This window comes from Phalacrocorax carbo, chromosome 4 (assembly GCF_963921805.1).
Source record: "Phalacrocorax carbo chromosome 4, bPhaCar2.1, whole genome shotgun sequence".
In the NCBI taxonomy this organism is placed as follows: Eukaryota; Metazoa; Chordata; class Aves; order Suliformes; family Phalacrocoracidae; genus Phalacrocorax; species Phalacrocorax carbo.
In genome coordinates this window covers 74,869,386-74,884,729 of record NC_087516.1, presented here as the reverse complement: position 1 = coordinate 74,884,729, position 15,344 = coordinate 74,869,386, and the positions used below count along the sequence as shown (strand labels likewise).

The 15,344-nt window shown below is 43.3% G+C and overlaps 1 protein-coding gene across 2 annotated transcripts in view; it reads left to right on the top strand.

The window, feature by feature from the left end:
- The first annotated feature begins 1,020 nt into the window (after window positions 1-1,020).
- The window catches only part of HSPA4L (heat shock protein family A (Hsp70) member 4 like), a 29,527-nt gene continuing 15,203 nt past the window's right edge, over window positions 1,021-15,344 (top strand). Inside the window, exons 1-10 of one of the 2 annotated variants that reach the window (XM_064450491.1) lie at window positions 1,021-1,348; window positions 5,673-5,730; window positions 7,035-7,175; window positions 8,734-8,856; window positions 10,434-10,533; window positions 12,263-12,396; window positions 12,948-13,192; window positions 13,273-13,349; window positions 14,541-14,692; window positions 15,217-15,323. In XM_064450491.1, coding sequence (XP_064306561.1) covers window positions 1,242-1,348; window positions 5,673-5,730; window positions 7,035-7,175; window positions 8,734-8,856; window positions 10,434-10,533; window positions 12,263-12,396; window positions 12,948-13,192; window positions 13,273-13,349; window positions 14,541-14,692; window positions 15,217-15,323 — 1,244 coding nt within the window. In that variant the 5' untranslated portion in view covers window positions 1,021-1,241. Of the gene's footprint in view, window positions 1,349-5,529; window positions 5,731-7,034; window positions 7,176-8,733; window positions 8,857-10,433; window positions 10,534-12,262; window positions 12,397-12,947; window positions 13,193-13,272; window positions 13,350-14,540; window positions 14,693-15,216; window positions 15,324-15,344 lie in introns of those variants that run through there. The other variant, XM_064450490.1, reaches the window with a different exon arrangement.

The following is a 15,344-nucleotide window of genomic DNA, read 5'->3' as shown; positions in this document are numbered from 1 at the left end:
GCACTTCTGGGAACACGCAGGCACAGACTGGGGGCAGCTCTTCTGTGCGTGTTGGCATTAAGGAGGAATGTGACAGGACTTGGAGGTCCAAAGCCTCTGCCCAGCCCTAGCACCAGGAGCCACCCCCACAGAATCATTAAGGTTGGAAGAGAGCTCTAGGATCATCAAGTCCAACCATCAGCCCAACACCCCCAGGCCTCCTAAGCCATGTCCCAAAGTGCCACAACTACATGTTTTTTGAACACCTCCAGGGATGGTGACTCCACCACCTTTCTGGGCAGCCTGTTTCAATGCTTGACCAGTGAAATTTTTCTGAATACCCAGTCTAAACCTCCCCTGGCACAACTTCAGACCATTTCCTCTTGTCCTATCCCTAGTAACTTGGGAGAAGAGACCAACACCCACCTCGCTACAACCTTCTTTCAGGTAGTTGTAGAGAGTGATAAGGTCTCCCCTCAGCCTCCTCTTCTCCAGGCTAAACACCCCCAGCTCCCTCAGACGCTCCTCATAAGACCCGCCCTTCAGACCCGTCCCCAACCTCGTTGCCCTTCTCTGGCCACGCTCCAGCACCTCAGTGTCCTCCTGGTACCGAGGGGCCCAACACGCAGCACGGCACTCGAGGCGTGACCTGCCTCCGTTTACGGACAGGAACGCCTGGGTTTCATTTCTGACACCCTGCTCCCCCAGCCACCCGCCCCCCGCCAGGACTGGGAGCTTCGCCCCTACTCCTCGCCCTCAGGGGAGACGGACGGACAGACGGCGGAACCCAACCGCCGCCACCGCGCGGGATTGTTACAATCGCGTTAAACCACGCTGCCGCGGAACCACCCTTCATGTCAAGGGGGTTGGCGAGGCGCTCAGCCCGGCCCACCCGCACCGCCTCTTGCGGGGAGGGGGGTCGGGGGGAGCGTCCCGCCGTAGCTCTGACGTCTGGGCGCGGAGTGACGCTGTAACTGACGCCTTCTCCCTCCCCTTCCAGATCCTTCTGGAAGGCGCGCCGCCCGCCGCCGGCGCCGCCCGAGCCTTTCCGGAAAGTGCCGAAGCGGCGGCCGGGGCCCGGCCGATCCCCCGCCGGCCGGCGCAGCGCGCCTGCGCGGAGGAGAGTCCGCGCCGGTTGGCGGCCGGCGCTCCGCAGTGGGGGAGAGAGGCGGGCGCGCAGCCGGCTACCGGTAGCCCGGGCGGTCGCCGCCGTTTAGTCGCTGCGGGCCGGCGGGGAGCGGGAAGAAGCGCCAGGCGTAGCCATGTCCGTGGTCGGCATTGACCTCGGTTTCCTCAACTGCTATATCGGCGTCGCACGGAGCGGCGGTATCGAGACCATCGCCAACGAATACAGCGACCGCTGCACGCCGTAAGTACCGGCGCGACCGGGCCGCCTCCCCCTTCACTCCCCGCCGCACCGGCGAGCCCAGCCGTCCTCTCCTCCTCCTCCTCACCCCCCGCCCGGCGTGCGGGGCTCCCCGGGGCGGCCGGGCGGCGTCACGCGTGTCCCCGCGGGGCCGTGTCTCCGCCGCGGCCCCCGTGGCCGCTGCTCCCGCGGCCGCTGCTCCCGCCCTTCCAGCGCCCCGGCCCGGCTGCTGCCCCCGGCGGGAGGGGAGCGGGGCCCGGTCCCGGGCGGGCGGGCCTGTCGGCGGCCGAGGGAGTCTCCATCGGGGTCGGTCCGGGGCCGGGCTCGGCGAGACGGGGGCTGTTTGAAGCGGGCGCAAAAAGGGCTGTGCGGGGCGGGGGGTTGGCGGGGAGCCCTTCCCGCCCCGCCAGCTATAGGCTCTCCCGTGTCCTTGAAACACCCCGCCGCGCTGGCGGTGCCCCACCGCTCCCCCGGCACGACGGGGGGCTCTGGCATTGCGCCCTTGTAACGCTTCCCCTTCGTGTGGTGAAGACCCCGGTGAGCGCGCGTGTTTCCCCAACTCCGGGGCGCTCGGCAGGGCTCGAAGCGTTTCCGTGAACAATTGTACGATGGAGCGGTGGGGAGGAGGTGGAGGAGGAGGTTGATTCACCACGGAAACGGGGAAGTGGCGCGATACGTTCCCGCTCCTGAAACCTGCCCTCACTTGCAGGGCGCCGCATCTGCGGGCCCGGGAATAGCGAGGTCTTGCGAGGAAGGCGGGGGGGGGGCAGCGGGCAGCGATGATGGGATACGCAAGAGTAGGTGGAGATTTTCCTCTCCTGTTTCTATGGGATACGTCTAGGGTTTTTAGAGCTCCATCTGTGCGTGATTGTCAAGGAGGATTCAGGAATTCGTGTAATACTCGTAAAAATCGGGTTTTGGATGGTGCTTTCTTATATAAAAGGAATTTGTAGCCAACAACAGAAAGCTGTGTGTGCGATGTGAGGCCATAGTAACTTCAGCGTTGCTGTGGTTTTGATCTCGAGAGAAATGCAGGTTTCGGTTTGCTTTCTAAAAAGTTTTGTTTTTAAAGTACAGAGAAGTTGAGTGCTAAAACGTATATTGCATGTATTAATGTGAAAACTCTTTAAAATTATTTCTAGTACTTAGAAAAGTATACTTCTTACATTAACTCTGAAGAAGGCATTATCCTTGTGCTCATCTTATGAGAACTGAAGTTCTGGGACCTGCCAAATTCAGTGCAAGGAACCCCCTGAAATTGTTGCCCAAAGAATCCTCAGGTAGCTGCACTTCCCCTTTACAATAACAAGTACTTCCAATTCTTAGCTGTTACTGGAGTGCGTTCTTTGCAGATAGGCTTCATGTAGGCTTCCCTGCAATCCATATTTTTAACATCTGAGTAACCACACTTTCAAGACATTTACAAGAGTGGTTACGAAAGGGGTTTAAAGCCGTTAGCAAGATAGCCTCTGGAGTGTGCAGATACTTAAACACAGTAGTTATCTCACTTAAGGTGACACTGTTCCTAGCTTTTTCCTTCTTTTTCTCTGAAACATAATACAGGAGGCGTGAGAAACTTCCCTTTTAATGCTATTGTCTTGATTGAGGCAGACCAAAAAGTAAATATGGAAGCTCATTATAGTAACTAAACCTGACATCAGACAGGGTTTGAGTGATGTTGGTAGATTTAACTCTTAAATCATCAAAACTTTTCTGCTTACTACACATTGCAACACAGTAAATGAACTCTGTACCTATAGATGTGCTCCCATCACTTAGATACTTGAAGAAGTTAGCTAATAGTTAACATTGATTGGATGTGTCCCAAATACTTGGGACTTGCTCCTGGAAATACAAAGTGTTAATGTTTGTTGTGTCTGGTATAAAAATACCTGAACTAGCTCTGGACCAGCTAGTACACTTTCATGCGCAGCGTGTTGTTATTAAGCCGTGTAAAGATAACTGGGTTAGGTCCTAAAGATAGGACAGTCCTGGCTGTGCTCTGCAGGGCTAATTGCTCTTTCTGGGCAAGGCTAATTAGTGTAGCCAGTTTCCAGTTTCAGAGCTGGTTCAGACATCTGTGCAGTACTGCCGTGAACAGTACAGCGCTAGCATAAGTATGCTTCAGTGCCACAGACAAAAGCAGTGTAGACTTACAGAAGATACGTTTTACCGCATTTTAATACAGCACTCTTAACAGCTGGGACGCTGGATTTACAACTTAAAGCATTCAGGTAATCCTTAATTAATATTGTTTGCCTAAAACCTACATCGCGTCATCTAAGGCATGGGATTGTTAGCATCTGTAAAATGTGTGTCATCTTTGAGGCTTTAGCACAAGTATTTCAGGGAAGAAGGAAGGCGACTGCCACGAAGCCATCCATTTCAGTAGAACTTGTACTTTTTAAGGCTTTTGGCCTTGGCGTCTCTTTGGACGTTAACTGACCCTCTGCTTTTTCCAAACTGGGGGCTCTGGTCGGTCCGTTGTACGTGTTTCTAGCCCGTGGGGCCTGTTAAACTCATGGCAAATGGCCCTTCCGAGTGCTGTGCCTCACCAGTGTGGTTTTGTTGAAAAACAGTTGATTGTTGATAGCTCATAATTTTCATGTGCAATTAGCGTAATCACAAACTAATTAAAATTATGAGGTAGCATCATCTTCAGAACAATGCATGGAGAGGATTGGAATGTCCTCCTGGTGAAGAGAGTTGCTCCCTGTGGAAGAGCCTGTGTAGTATTCAAAAGCTCACTCAGAGCAGGGTAGGGGGTGGGCGAGGTGGTTCAGTTGTCACACTTGTATCCTTAGGGTGGATGTGCTTCCTAAAGGGCTGTCTGGAACACAACCGGAGTGTCTGGAGCCAAAGAGAGCACGTTTATTTCTTTATATCTTCCCACCAAGGGAGGGAGAAACCATCCGTCCCCTTGTGCTGGAACTGGGTAGCTGAAGTAAACCGTGGCAGGAACTCCGCTACTCTGAGTAGCTTCTGACTTGATGCCTCGTGCTCTGCATGGAGGTATTTGCAAGTAATGCTGTCTCTCAACAGGGTTGAACTCCTACACTGGAAATGTGTGATATAATAGCATTAGCCTGTTGTTATCCATAAAGTAAATGTCTTGTAAACCATCTGCACCCTTTCTAAATTGCTCTTTTATCTGACTTCTCTTCGTTATTACCAAGTATAGTTGGGAGCTGTAGAGTTAAGTGACACTAAAAATTTTAAAAGCTGTTTGCGAAAGCTGAACTGCGTGTTTGAAAATGTAGGGCAATGCGTTGTCTGTTTGCAGCAGTTAAATCTGGAGCAGGTTTTGCACATTCAGTGTGGTGTTACAGCAGAAGAGGTTGCTAGATAATGCATGTGCAGTGCCCTCATAGTGATGATGAAGAGAAGGCAGGAAGCAATCTACTGTAGTGACCTTTATGCATTCAGTACGCAATTAAATTTGAACCGTATGAAATCTGGGTTGTATATGTTAGTTACTGCTGAACGGTTTTAGCCAGGTCAGTTTCTTTTTGGGGAAGGAGTTTTATTTCAAATCTGTCAAGCGAAGGTGTGGCAATAGTGACTTCCAAAAAAAAAAGTTTCCAGAGGCAGGAGTGAGGTGGCCAGGTGGTGGCTGGGGACCTGGGATGCCTTCCCTAGAGCCAGAGGCAAGGCTGAGGGGATGCTGAGAGGGTGCTGGTGGTAACCTGAGAAGAAGCAAGCAGCAAGGAGCCAGGGACTATGAGAGCTTCCCAAGCCCTTGGTGGCTGGGAGCTGTTGTCAGACATCTCCCCCTGTGCCTGTTTGCAGTGTGTACCTGGTAGTCCTTGGTCACAGGAGGTGCTTAACAGTTTGCTGAACAGCCCAGTTCTACTACCTTGGGCTTATGTGGGTGTTTTTACTGTTGTCTTATGATTATTGTTGCTAATAGCTCTTAGAGTAATGAATGGTAGTGTCAGACTTGAGTCAAGAAAACCTGACTAGTGAAGTTCAGGTTTTTAAATTAAACGTCCCAGGCTTCTTTGGTTACAAGCTGTGACCAAAAAGTAGCTATTAATTCCTTACCTTCATGATAAGATCTGTAGAACAGGTAAGCTTTTAAAGAATTTCTTAAATGCGATTATAGCAAAAACAATTGCGGTTGGTTGCTGTTTCTAAGCTAATTTGCAAAGCACAAAGTAACTAGAATTCCACTGCAGGTTCTGGTGCTTTGTGCAATAATGCTGGAATATACCACATACGTGTTCTGCTACTTTAATTTTTGTGGGTGTTTTAAAGTACTGTGGGAATATTTTATAATGTTTTCTTCTAAAGCTGATTTTCTTTTTTTCCCCCTGTTTTTACTTAGAGCATGTATATCTTTAGGATCCAAGACCCGGGCCATTGGGAATGCAGCAAAGAGCCAGGTAAATGGATCAAAAACTCATATTACTTATGTGAGTCATCTCCTGGTGAACTGTGGGAAGAAAAGTAATGAGTAAATTTCAAATTTTTTCTGTTTTAAAGTAAATTTTCTACAATAAATATACATTTCACAGTAATAGTTACTGCTTCAACAGTATATTCCCTATATTAAACTTGAAACAGTATTTCTTCATTGTTTTGTTACTCAGAGCGAAAGATGGGAAGAAGGAGAAAACCTTATTTCTTCCCCAGTAAAGGACTGTTTTTCTTACTTATGACAATAAAAATAGAGTTCATCATTAAATTTCCTTTGGGGAGGAATACTGTGCTTGTTTTAGAAAAGTTGAAACTGAACTTGAACAATGGAAGTTTGGTATAGGTACTGGATGTTGCTCATAATGCCAAGTGAATGCACCTCAGGAATTTACTGTCTCAATTTGGAACTCTGAACAGAAGTGAAAATCCTCTAATCCTCTGTAAATTCACTTGCCCTGTAGGAAAACTTTGCTTTGGGAGGAAAATCCATAAAAATTCGTAATGGCCAGTGTGAATCTACAAATTCAAAACAGATCAGGTCTTGCCCTCTTTCTTTGCACCCATGCATCATGTTGGCGTGCAGAGGACTTTCTGCCCCTCAGTGTAGAGTGTAGGTAGCTGGAGGCTTGCCTGGCAGATATAAAGGCAATAGTCAGTGTATGCTGGGGCTGTATCACTTTCATTCTGAGAAACTTTACGCTTAGCTTAGCCCCTGAACTTTGCTGGTGAGAAGGTCTCCCGTCAGTACTCTTCCTGGATATGAAGTTTGTTATTTAGGCTGGCAAACTAGACTAGTTTATTTTGGAGAAGATCACGCTGGGATAACTTCTTCTCATAGCTTAAATATTGCATTTGTTGGGATTTGTTTGTTCTGGTCCTTTTTTTTACTTAAAAGACTGTCCTTAAAGGGATTAAGGTTAATGTAGGTAGTAACTTCATTTGTTCCTGCGGACAGCCATTGTAATATGATCTCAAATATTGCTTTCTGTATCAGAAAGCTCCTCTAAAATAAGAAATATAGTGAAAATTGACGGCAGCAAGCTAATGAATATTAAAGACGGAAGTAAATGTGAAATATTTTTAATGGAGACCATAGATTTAAAAAAATAAATGCTTCTTTCTCCGTACTCCTTGCTTTCCAGTAAATGCATGGGGCTTGACACCGGTCTGCAGTATGTGCATTAAGCCCAATGTAACGGTAGTTCTCTTCTGGATGGTATTCTATAGTCTGCATGTCATGGGTATTAAAAATAACATGTCTTTTCCACAGATTGTCACAAATGTAAAAAATACATTACATGGCTTCAAAAAACTGCATGGAAGAACATTTGAAGATCCTTACATACAAAGTGAAAGGGCCAAACTTCCCTATGAACTTCAGAAGATGCCGAATGGCTCCGTAGGAGTAAAGGTGAGTTAGAGCTTTGTGCAGAATATCTTCAGTGGTAGAGATGAGCGCTTTGGACCTTTGTTACTTAACTTCCTGCTTGAACTGACTTGTATTTTCCTTAAGAGAGCTCTAAATATATTCTTATTCATTTTGAGAAGAAATGTCAGGTGATAACCAGTACAATAACACCTTTTAGTTTTCACAGAGCCTGCCTTAGCATAGTTTTCTCCTTGTAATTCATTCACTTCTTTAAATGTTCAGGAAGACCTAGAGTACTTGCTCTGTGTTACACATTCGTGCCTTCTGGTAATGAAGTGGTGTAAAAAAGGTATCGCATTGTCTCCCATACAGGTGTGCTATAAAATGTTAATAGCTCTCACCCCCAAAAAAGGTTACACTCACCTTCAACAAAATTGACTGTGTAATAAATCTGGTGTTACTGAGAGATGAAGAACGCTTTGTTCCCTGCAGTAACATCCGCTCAAGTGCTGTACTTTCTTGGGGGTGTCCACTGAGGTTTCTCATCAATTGTATTAGCTTTCTGTAGTCACATTTTAGTAGCTTTTCACCTTACCTTACTATATTTACCATCAAATACATATAATTACAGTGTGTGATTATTAGTCTCATCTGAGTTTAGGTCTTACAGACATGCAGAGACCAAGTTTCAGGAAAACAAATCACACTTTGAAGATGCAATCTAAAGTTATTTTTAATTTGCTTCCAAACTCAGAATGGAAACTGCTTTTCTCAAAGTTCAGGCTTTCTGGCTTCAGCCTCTGAATATGTCTAGCTTTTAGCATTTTCATTTGGATCAAGAGTGCACGTAGGAAGCAAATCTTCCAATTATCCTCACTTGGTGGACTCTGAGTTGCTTTCTGGCTGGGCTTTGTACTGCACAAAGTGAGTTTCTTTTGTTCTGTATACCTGCTCATATCATACTAATTGCTCGTGTAAATATAGCTGCTGCTCATCTTTCTGGGTTTCCCTGCACAGGAGCATTTGGGATTGCTAGAGAGCCGGCAGCCTGTCAGGAGTTGAGGACATAGAACTTCCTGTGAAGGCTGACAACTCAGATGTGTTTCCTGAGCAGGGCAGGGCTGTTAGAATTGCCTCGTTTGCCTCTTCCCTGCCTCATATGCTTGAGTGACCCTGCAGGAAGCAAATGTTCCTTGGGTTTGCGCCAAAACTCTTGTTTTTACCTCATGTTAGGACAAATGTGATTCTATGTTCATTATGCATTTTCTGTTCGGTTTTGTGTTTTGTTTTTTTAAATTAAATAGAAAAGCCCAAACAAACAACAAAAATACTGTAGCTTTGTGAATAGCCCCTTGAGGCTAGAATGTATTTAGAGATATGTTGAGGCTTCCTACAAAACAATTTTCAGTTAAACCAAACTGTAACAGTTTGTTGTAGGTAGCACAAGTCTATGGCATCAATTGATATGGAGAGTTCTTTGTGTTCAGAGTCTGGTGTTAAAGTTTGGTCTCATTGCTCAGTATTAGACAAAATGTCTGAGTTGCACATCTTGGAGAAAAGTTGAGATGATTCATTACAGGACTGCAATTCTCTGTTTCAGGTGAGATATTTAGATGAAGAGAGACTGTTTGCAATTGAACAGATTACAGGAATGTTACTGGCCAAACTTAAAGAGACTTCAGAAAGTGCTTTGAAGAAACCAGTGGCAGACTGTGTGATTTCAGTAAGTTGTAATATGTTTATTGCAATTTTTTCTTTAGGTAACTTTAAGCTAGTACCGTTTATGCTATGGTGCAATGGTTAGAGATACTAGTAGTGGCTAGAAATCACATCCCACCCCCCCCCCCCCATCCCCCCCCCCCCCCCCCCCCCCCCAAAAAAAAGGGCCTTTATTATAAGCTTTTCCAAATGAGAACGCTTTGGTATTCATGTGTGAGAAGATGGAAAATTTGTTTAAATCAAGAGTGTGTTTTCTGAAAGAACATACTGCTTAAGCTGATCCAGACTGGCCAACTTTAGTGCTATACACAGTAATTCCGATTACTGTAGTTCCTGTTATAAGTGGGAACTGACCTACATGTAAGCATATCTTCCTCAGTTCCAAAGAACCCTCCCAAATTCATGTTAAATTTCTTCGTTGTTACGTAGTTGAATGCTGTTGGGTTGAGAGTTGCCTGAAACTTATAGCTCTGAGGGTAGTACTGGCAATTTGAGAAGCCCAAGCTACCTGTGGTTGTTTGAAAACGTTTCTTATTTGGTTGGTTTACTTGGGTTGGGTGTTTGTTTTTTGGGTTTTTTTTTTGTTTGGTTTGGATGGGGTGTTTTATGTGTTTTTAACTAGTGCCCTCACCTACAGTGGGGGAGTGGAGGGGGAACTTGAAGACAAGATGTTTTGTTCCTGATATGAAGTCCTAAATGTCTGCTTTTCACATTTTTTACTGCTTCACTTGAGTTCTTGCTCTGGTGAGAAGCCTGGGCATGATGTATTGGGGTTATCCCCTCTGTGTCAGAGAGACACATGGGAACTGGAAAGTTGTATACTTCAGCTACTAGAAATCTGCTTTGATCTTTTACCTTGCTTCCTTATGGTGTACAAAGACACTTAGAGAGGATACCTGTACAGAGGATACCACACAAACAAAGATCCTTGGTAATACACCACAATGGCAGCTAACAAACTGCACTGTGAATGTAGTTCTATGTCTGAAGCTTGACTGAAGCTGAAGATACGGCAACTGATTGCAGTCGGTTTCTAAGTGGGCTCTGATTGTGCTTTGGCTGTTTTTGGTGGAACTGAGTATTGTAGCACTGTGGGAGAGGTGATAACTGAAAAATGGATACAGATTCAGTTGTAATGCAAAGTTTAGTTCAGCACTAAGCTTAGCTCCAGCACCACTGTAGTGCTTCTGCACTGACTTATTTTAGGGCCATGTATGAATGGTTATTGTGTTGACTTTGTGCTGCACAAGTGTTTTCAGAAACTGGTAATGATTTTAAGATCACTCATCAGAAGAAGCTGAGAAAACATTTTCAGGGGTGTGTTTTTGGTGCTTAAATCTACTTTGTGTAAAACAACTCTGGATGTCTCTTCATTTTTATCATCTTTTGAAATTTTAATTAAAATATGCACTAAAATGAATTACCTAGCTGTCTTATTGAAACTGCCATATTAATCTGAGGTTAGCTTGTAACAGTTTCTTGTGGTACTGAAATTTATAGGGTTGCTTAATGGGTATGTCTGACTTTGTTAAATTAAAAAGTCTGTATTTCATAATATCCTATGTCATTTTTTTGAAACAGGTACCCAGTTTTTTCACTGATGCTGAGAGGAGGTCTGTAATGGCAGCTGCACAGATTGCAGGATTAAATTGTCTGAAGCTGATGAATGAAACTGCAGCAGGTAAAGGGCAGCAACACCTTTTTTTTTTTTTAAAACCCGTTCCGGCTATTGTGCCTGTGAGGTGATGACATAATCCTGTTACACAGTTGGAAATTGGGAACTGGGAGAAAAAGCTGTCTGGGATAGTATTGCCCAGTCCAGCTTGGAAACTGGAAACACAGCAACTGTTTTGGTGGGGTGGTGCTCATCATTTATGAGACATATTGAAGGTTTGGGTTTGCTAACTTGAATCCAGTGCTGCGTGAACGTAGCTGCTCTGCTTCTGTAATAAAGCTGGTGCCTGTTCTTGCCTCTCTGCTGTACCAGAGATCTACAGCAGCTCTATCGGGAACGCCTGAGCTAGCTTCAGGATCTCTTAGTGATCCAGCTGGGGTGTGCACCTGGCCTGAATTCAACTGTTGTGTTAAATAATAGTATAGTACACTATTACCAGGTGTATCCTCCATCTGTCTGAAAGATTACAATAAGTACGTTATTGAATGTAGGTGTGTGGTGGGGCCTTCTAATTTTCTTTGCAGCTTACTGGAAGATGGGTGTGCTGGAGTGAAAATAAATCTCATGGAAGTATTAGAGAAATAACTTTTTTTTTAATCATAAGCTAAGACTTACTTGAAATTGAATATATCGAAGGGAAATTTAAAAATGTGTAATCCTAATATTTTTCATTTTTAACTACTTAATATGTACGCTTTAAAAGCTGCTTCTACACAAGCTGCATTTTTATGGAGCTTCTTCTGAAAGCAGACTTGCTGATTGTATTTAGAAACGACTTGAACTGTAGGACTTTTCAAAATATCCAAATGAAGTCTAGCATAAATCTGCAGGATGATGGCAGTTTAAACTTGTGGAAGTCCTGTCAGTTGTTTCTATAAAGTAATTCTATAACGTAATTTGTGTACTGCCCTCCTCTTGTTTTGGTGAATTCTAGCATAGAGCAGAGAAATACGCCATACTTGATGGGAGCTAAAGTTGGAGCTGTTTAAACTAGTAATTTTTTTTCTTTATTTAAATTCTCTTTGGTTTTTAGAAAGTCTCAACCAAATGAGTGCTGGTATTGAAGTCTTAAATTCATATAGACTAGTCTTCTAAAACATTTTTTATCTCTTGAGCATGCTTGAGTTCTGTGAAGCTGAGCTAAAAACCACTGAAAGTAAGGCATTTCGAAGGAGGAGGGTAGGCATGAGACTTAATCTGTGCAGTTCCACAAATTACACGTGTTAAACCTTCTGTTTCCGGCCTTGACAGTGCAAAATATCTTTTCAACAAAGTAACTTTCTTTGCAATGAGATGCTTTATATATGAACAGTAATTCTTAAACAGAAGCAAATCTAACCAATCTGATAAATCCTGGATCTAGAAATACAAATCTATGATGGCGCATATGCTACTGACTGAGTTAGTGCTTTGAAGGTGCACAGCATGCAGCTGTTGTTGAAAAGGGATGTTAGGTTATACAGAATACTTAGATGTCTGTTATATAAATGAACATGAGGTAATTTACTAGTCAAACTATAAATCAGATGCTAAGAAATTAAAATAAAGAACATGGCAACTCATAATGGTCTAAAACATGTGACGTATTTGACCCTTACGTTCTGTTTGAGCAAAGTAATGGAGGTGTTCAGAAGGAGTAAACATGAGTAGTGTCTGTCTTTTGGTAGCGCTTTCAATGCATGCATTACAGTTGTATACAGCTTTCCCTTAACTTCTGTGGGTTGGTATTTTTCAGTTGCACTAGCCTATGGAATATACAAGCAAGATCTGCCAGCTTTGGAAGAGAAGCCCAGAAACGTGGTCTTTGTAGATATGGGGCATTCTGCATATCAGGTTTCAATCTGTGCTTTTAACAAAGGAAAACTGAAGGTAATCTTTTAAGTCATACAGTAAAACCCATATTCCTGAAGTACTTAACTGAACAATACTCAAAATACTGTTTGTGGAATACTGTTCTGTGGAAGGGATTTTTATTTTTTTAACTAAATAAATGTCTATAGCAAATATATTTGAAAAGCTGAGTACAAAAACTTTCTGCTATTTTCTGGCTATTTCAGCAAATCCATTTTTTATAAAATGCAGATATGAAGTATCCCAAAGTGTGTTTTGAAAAGTGCTTGACAGCAAAGCATACTGCACAAGTTTTTGTGCTGTGTTATACCACTGAAATATTTCCAAGTTCTGGTAGACTTACGAGCATTGTAGTTGTGCAGTTGACTTAAAATTGCGGAGTGGTCTTTTTAAGTTGTTCTGGCTGGCAACCATAGAAGCTGGTGAGAAAACGACAAAGAATTTTCCCACACCAAACCTGTTTGTAAAGGTGTTAACTTACAGAACTAGCATCTGTGTGAAAGCTGTTCTTCTAGCTAAACAAACATTGTCCAGTAACTTCTAATCTTCGTTCGTTCGCTTCTGTGCAGGTCTTGGCTACTACTTTTGACCCTTTCGTAGGTGGCAGGAATTTTGATGAGGCTTTGGTAGACTACTTCGCTGAAGAATTTAGGACAAAATACAAGCTGAATGTAAAAGAGAATCCCCGAGCGCTGCTACGATTGTATCAGGAATGTGAAAAACTGAAGAAGCTTATGAGTGCAAATGCTTCTGATCTCCCACTCAATATTGAGTGCTTCATGAATGACCTTGATGTCTCCAGTAAGATGAACAGGTACTGTGCCTTATTTTCACTGAAGTGCAGTGAAGTGTGATCTTTAAGCTGTCTTGTAATGTGAAACACTCTCCCTGCAGGGCTCAGTTTGAGCAGTTGTGTGCAGGCCTCCTGTCCAGAGTGGAACCTCCTCTAAGAGCAGCCATGGAACAAGCTAGTAAGTAGGAGTTACTGTAGGAGCTACTCTTGGTTCAAGAAAGTAACTAGTAATCCAGTTATCCTAGATCTCTTTAATGATTATCTTTTCAATATATTTTTGTATTTATTAGAATTGCAAAGCTAAGTACTGAAAAGTTAAATGTAAGTTCCATTCATATGCTTGTCATGTATGCATGATCCCATCCCTGCCTCATTTAGTGCACATACCACTCTGCAGCCTTGGTTTATTGACCCTCATTCACCCTGTGTCATGGAAAAGGTTGGCGCTCTGAAAGTTTATTTTATTTAAAAAACCAAAACAACCAAACCAAAACCATGATGGGAAAAACTGTTATTCTTTACTCCAGCTCTCTGGCCAGCCTGTTCCATATGTGATACATAAACGTCCTCACTGACCTGAGAATTTGGCAGTATATTCTTGAAATAATTTATCTGAAGCATGTGCAAATAACTTTGGGTTTTTTTGGCCTAATGTAGTATAAAAGAGAGAATTAGACTTTCACAGGAAAAGGTTTTACCTCCCAATTCCAGTATCTTCAACTAAAAGAAAGGGAAGAATTCTGCTTATCTTGTGGCTTGGCTAGATAGCTAATAGAGGCAGTAAGAAACCAAATAACTGCTGAGCAGAGCTGTTCAAGGACTGGCAGTTGTTTGATATCACCTTATGCTCATATCTTGAATTCAGAATTAAAGTTACCCTGCAAGCACAGTCTAGTATTTGTTAGGTATTTTCAGTTAAGTGTTTAGCTTTTTTTACTGGCAACCAAAAGTAAACCAAATTATAAAATGAAATATATTTGGGTTTCACTTTGTTCTTGTTTGGGAGGGGTGATGTATTGTCCAGTAGCACAGGGCTTGAAAACCCAGTTATACACACCTGAGTCTGTTTGCACCAGAACGGGGACGCAAATGGGCAATGTGTTTTAAAGAACAGCTGTCCTCATTAATGCTTGGCTTCTGCATTTTCCAGGATTACGCAACTAGAAAGCTTTGTGGCCTGCAGGAGGGACAAAGAGTTTGAATGGGACACATTGTGACAAATTTGGTTTTAAAGATCTTGTTGGCTGTTGAATACATTCAGAGCTTGTCACAGTGTCTAAATAATGAGAGGACTTTATATTTTTGGCTGTCCAAAGACAGCTTTTTGATATCTTGATGGTAACTTAAGGCCATGCGCTCTCTTTTCTAGAACTTCAGCGTGAAGATATCTACAGTATAGAAATAGTAGGTGGGGCCACTAGAATTCCAGCAGTGAAGGAACAGATCTCTAACTTTTTCTGTAAAGAGATAAGCACCACGCTAAATGCTGATGAAGCTGTTGCAAGAGGCTGTGCCTTGCAGGTATAGTTAATGGAATTAAACTTTAGTATTGCTTCTTTAACATCATGTACTAATGAAATACAACTAACCGAAACCGGAAGGAACGATAGCTGAAATAAGATGTAGAGTCTGATTTGTTTCAACAGTTGGTGACAGTGACCATGTCAGAAATGGTTGTATTGCATTTGGTAATTTGCTGCTGTGTCATGTGAGAAGGATGGTTTTGTTAGAGAACTCTTAAATTCAGTGACCCAAATTGCACTCTTCCAGTTCTGTGTAGCCATTTGGAAGCTTGGCTGGGTATTTTTACTGACAATAGCTGGGGAAGTAGCATCTGTTGCTACTACTTTAATTTAGTTAAGTCTTTCAGGTCAAAACTTAACTTTCTACTGTGCATAGAAAGTTTCTGTGAAAAATTCTGTGATAAGCAGGACCTCCATGTGACCTATATGAATTGTAGCCTTCTTGCATTTAGGTATTAATTATTGTACTCGCTACTTACTTGACCGCATGGATGTAATGAGATGTTGGTCTTTGTTTTCTAGTGTGCAATTCTTTCCCCGGCTTTTAAAGTGCGTGAGTTTTCCATCACAGACGTTGTTCCTTATTCTGTAACATTAAGATGGAAATCATCTTATGAAGAAGGAACAGGGTAAGTTGTATGGTGCCTACT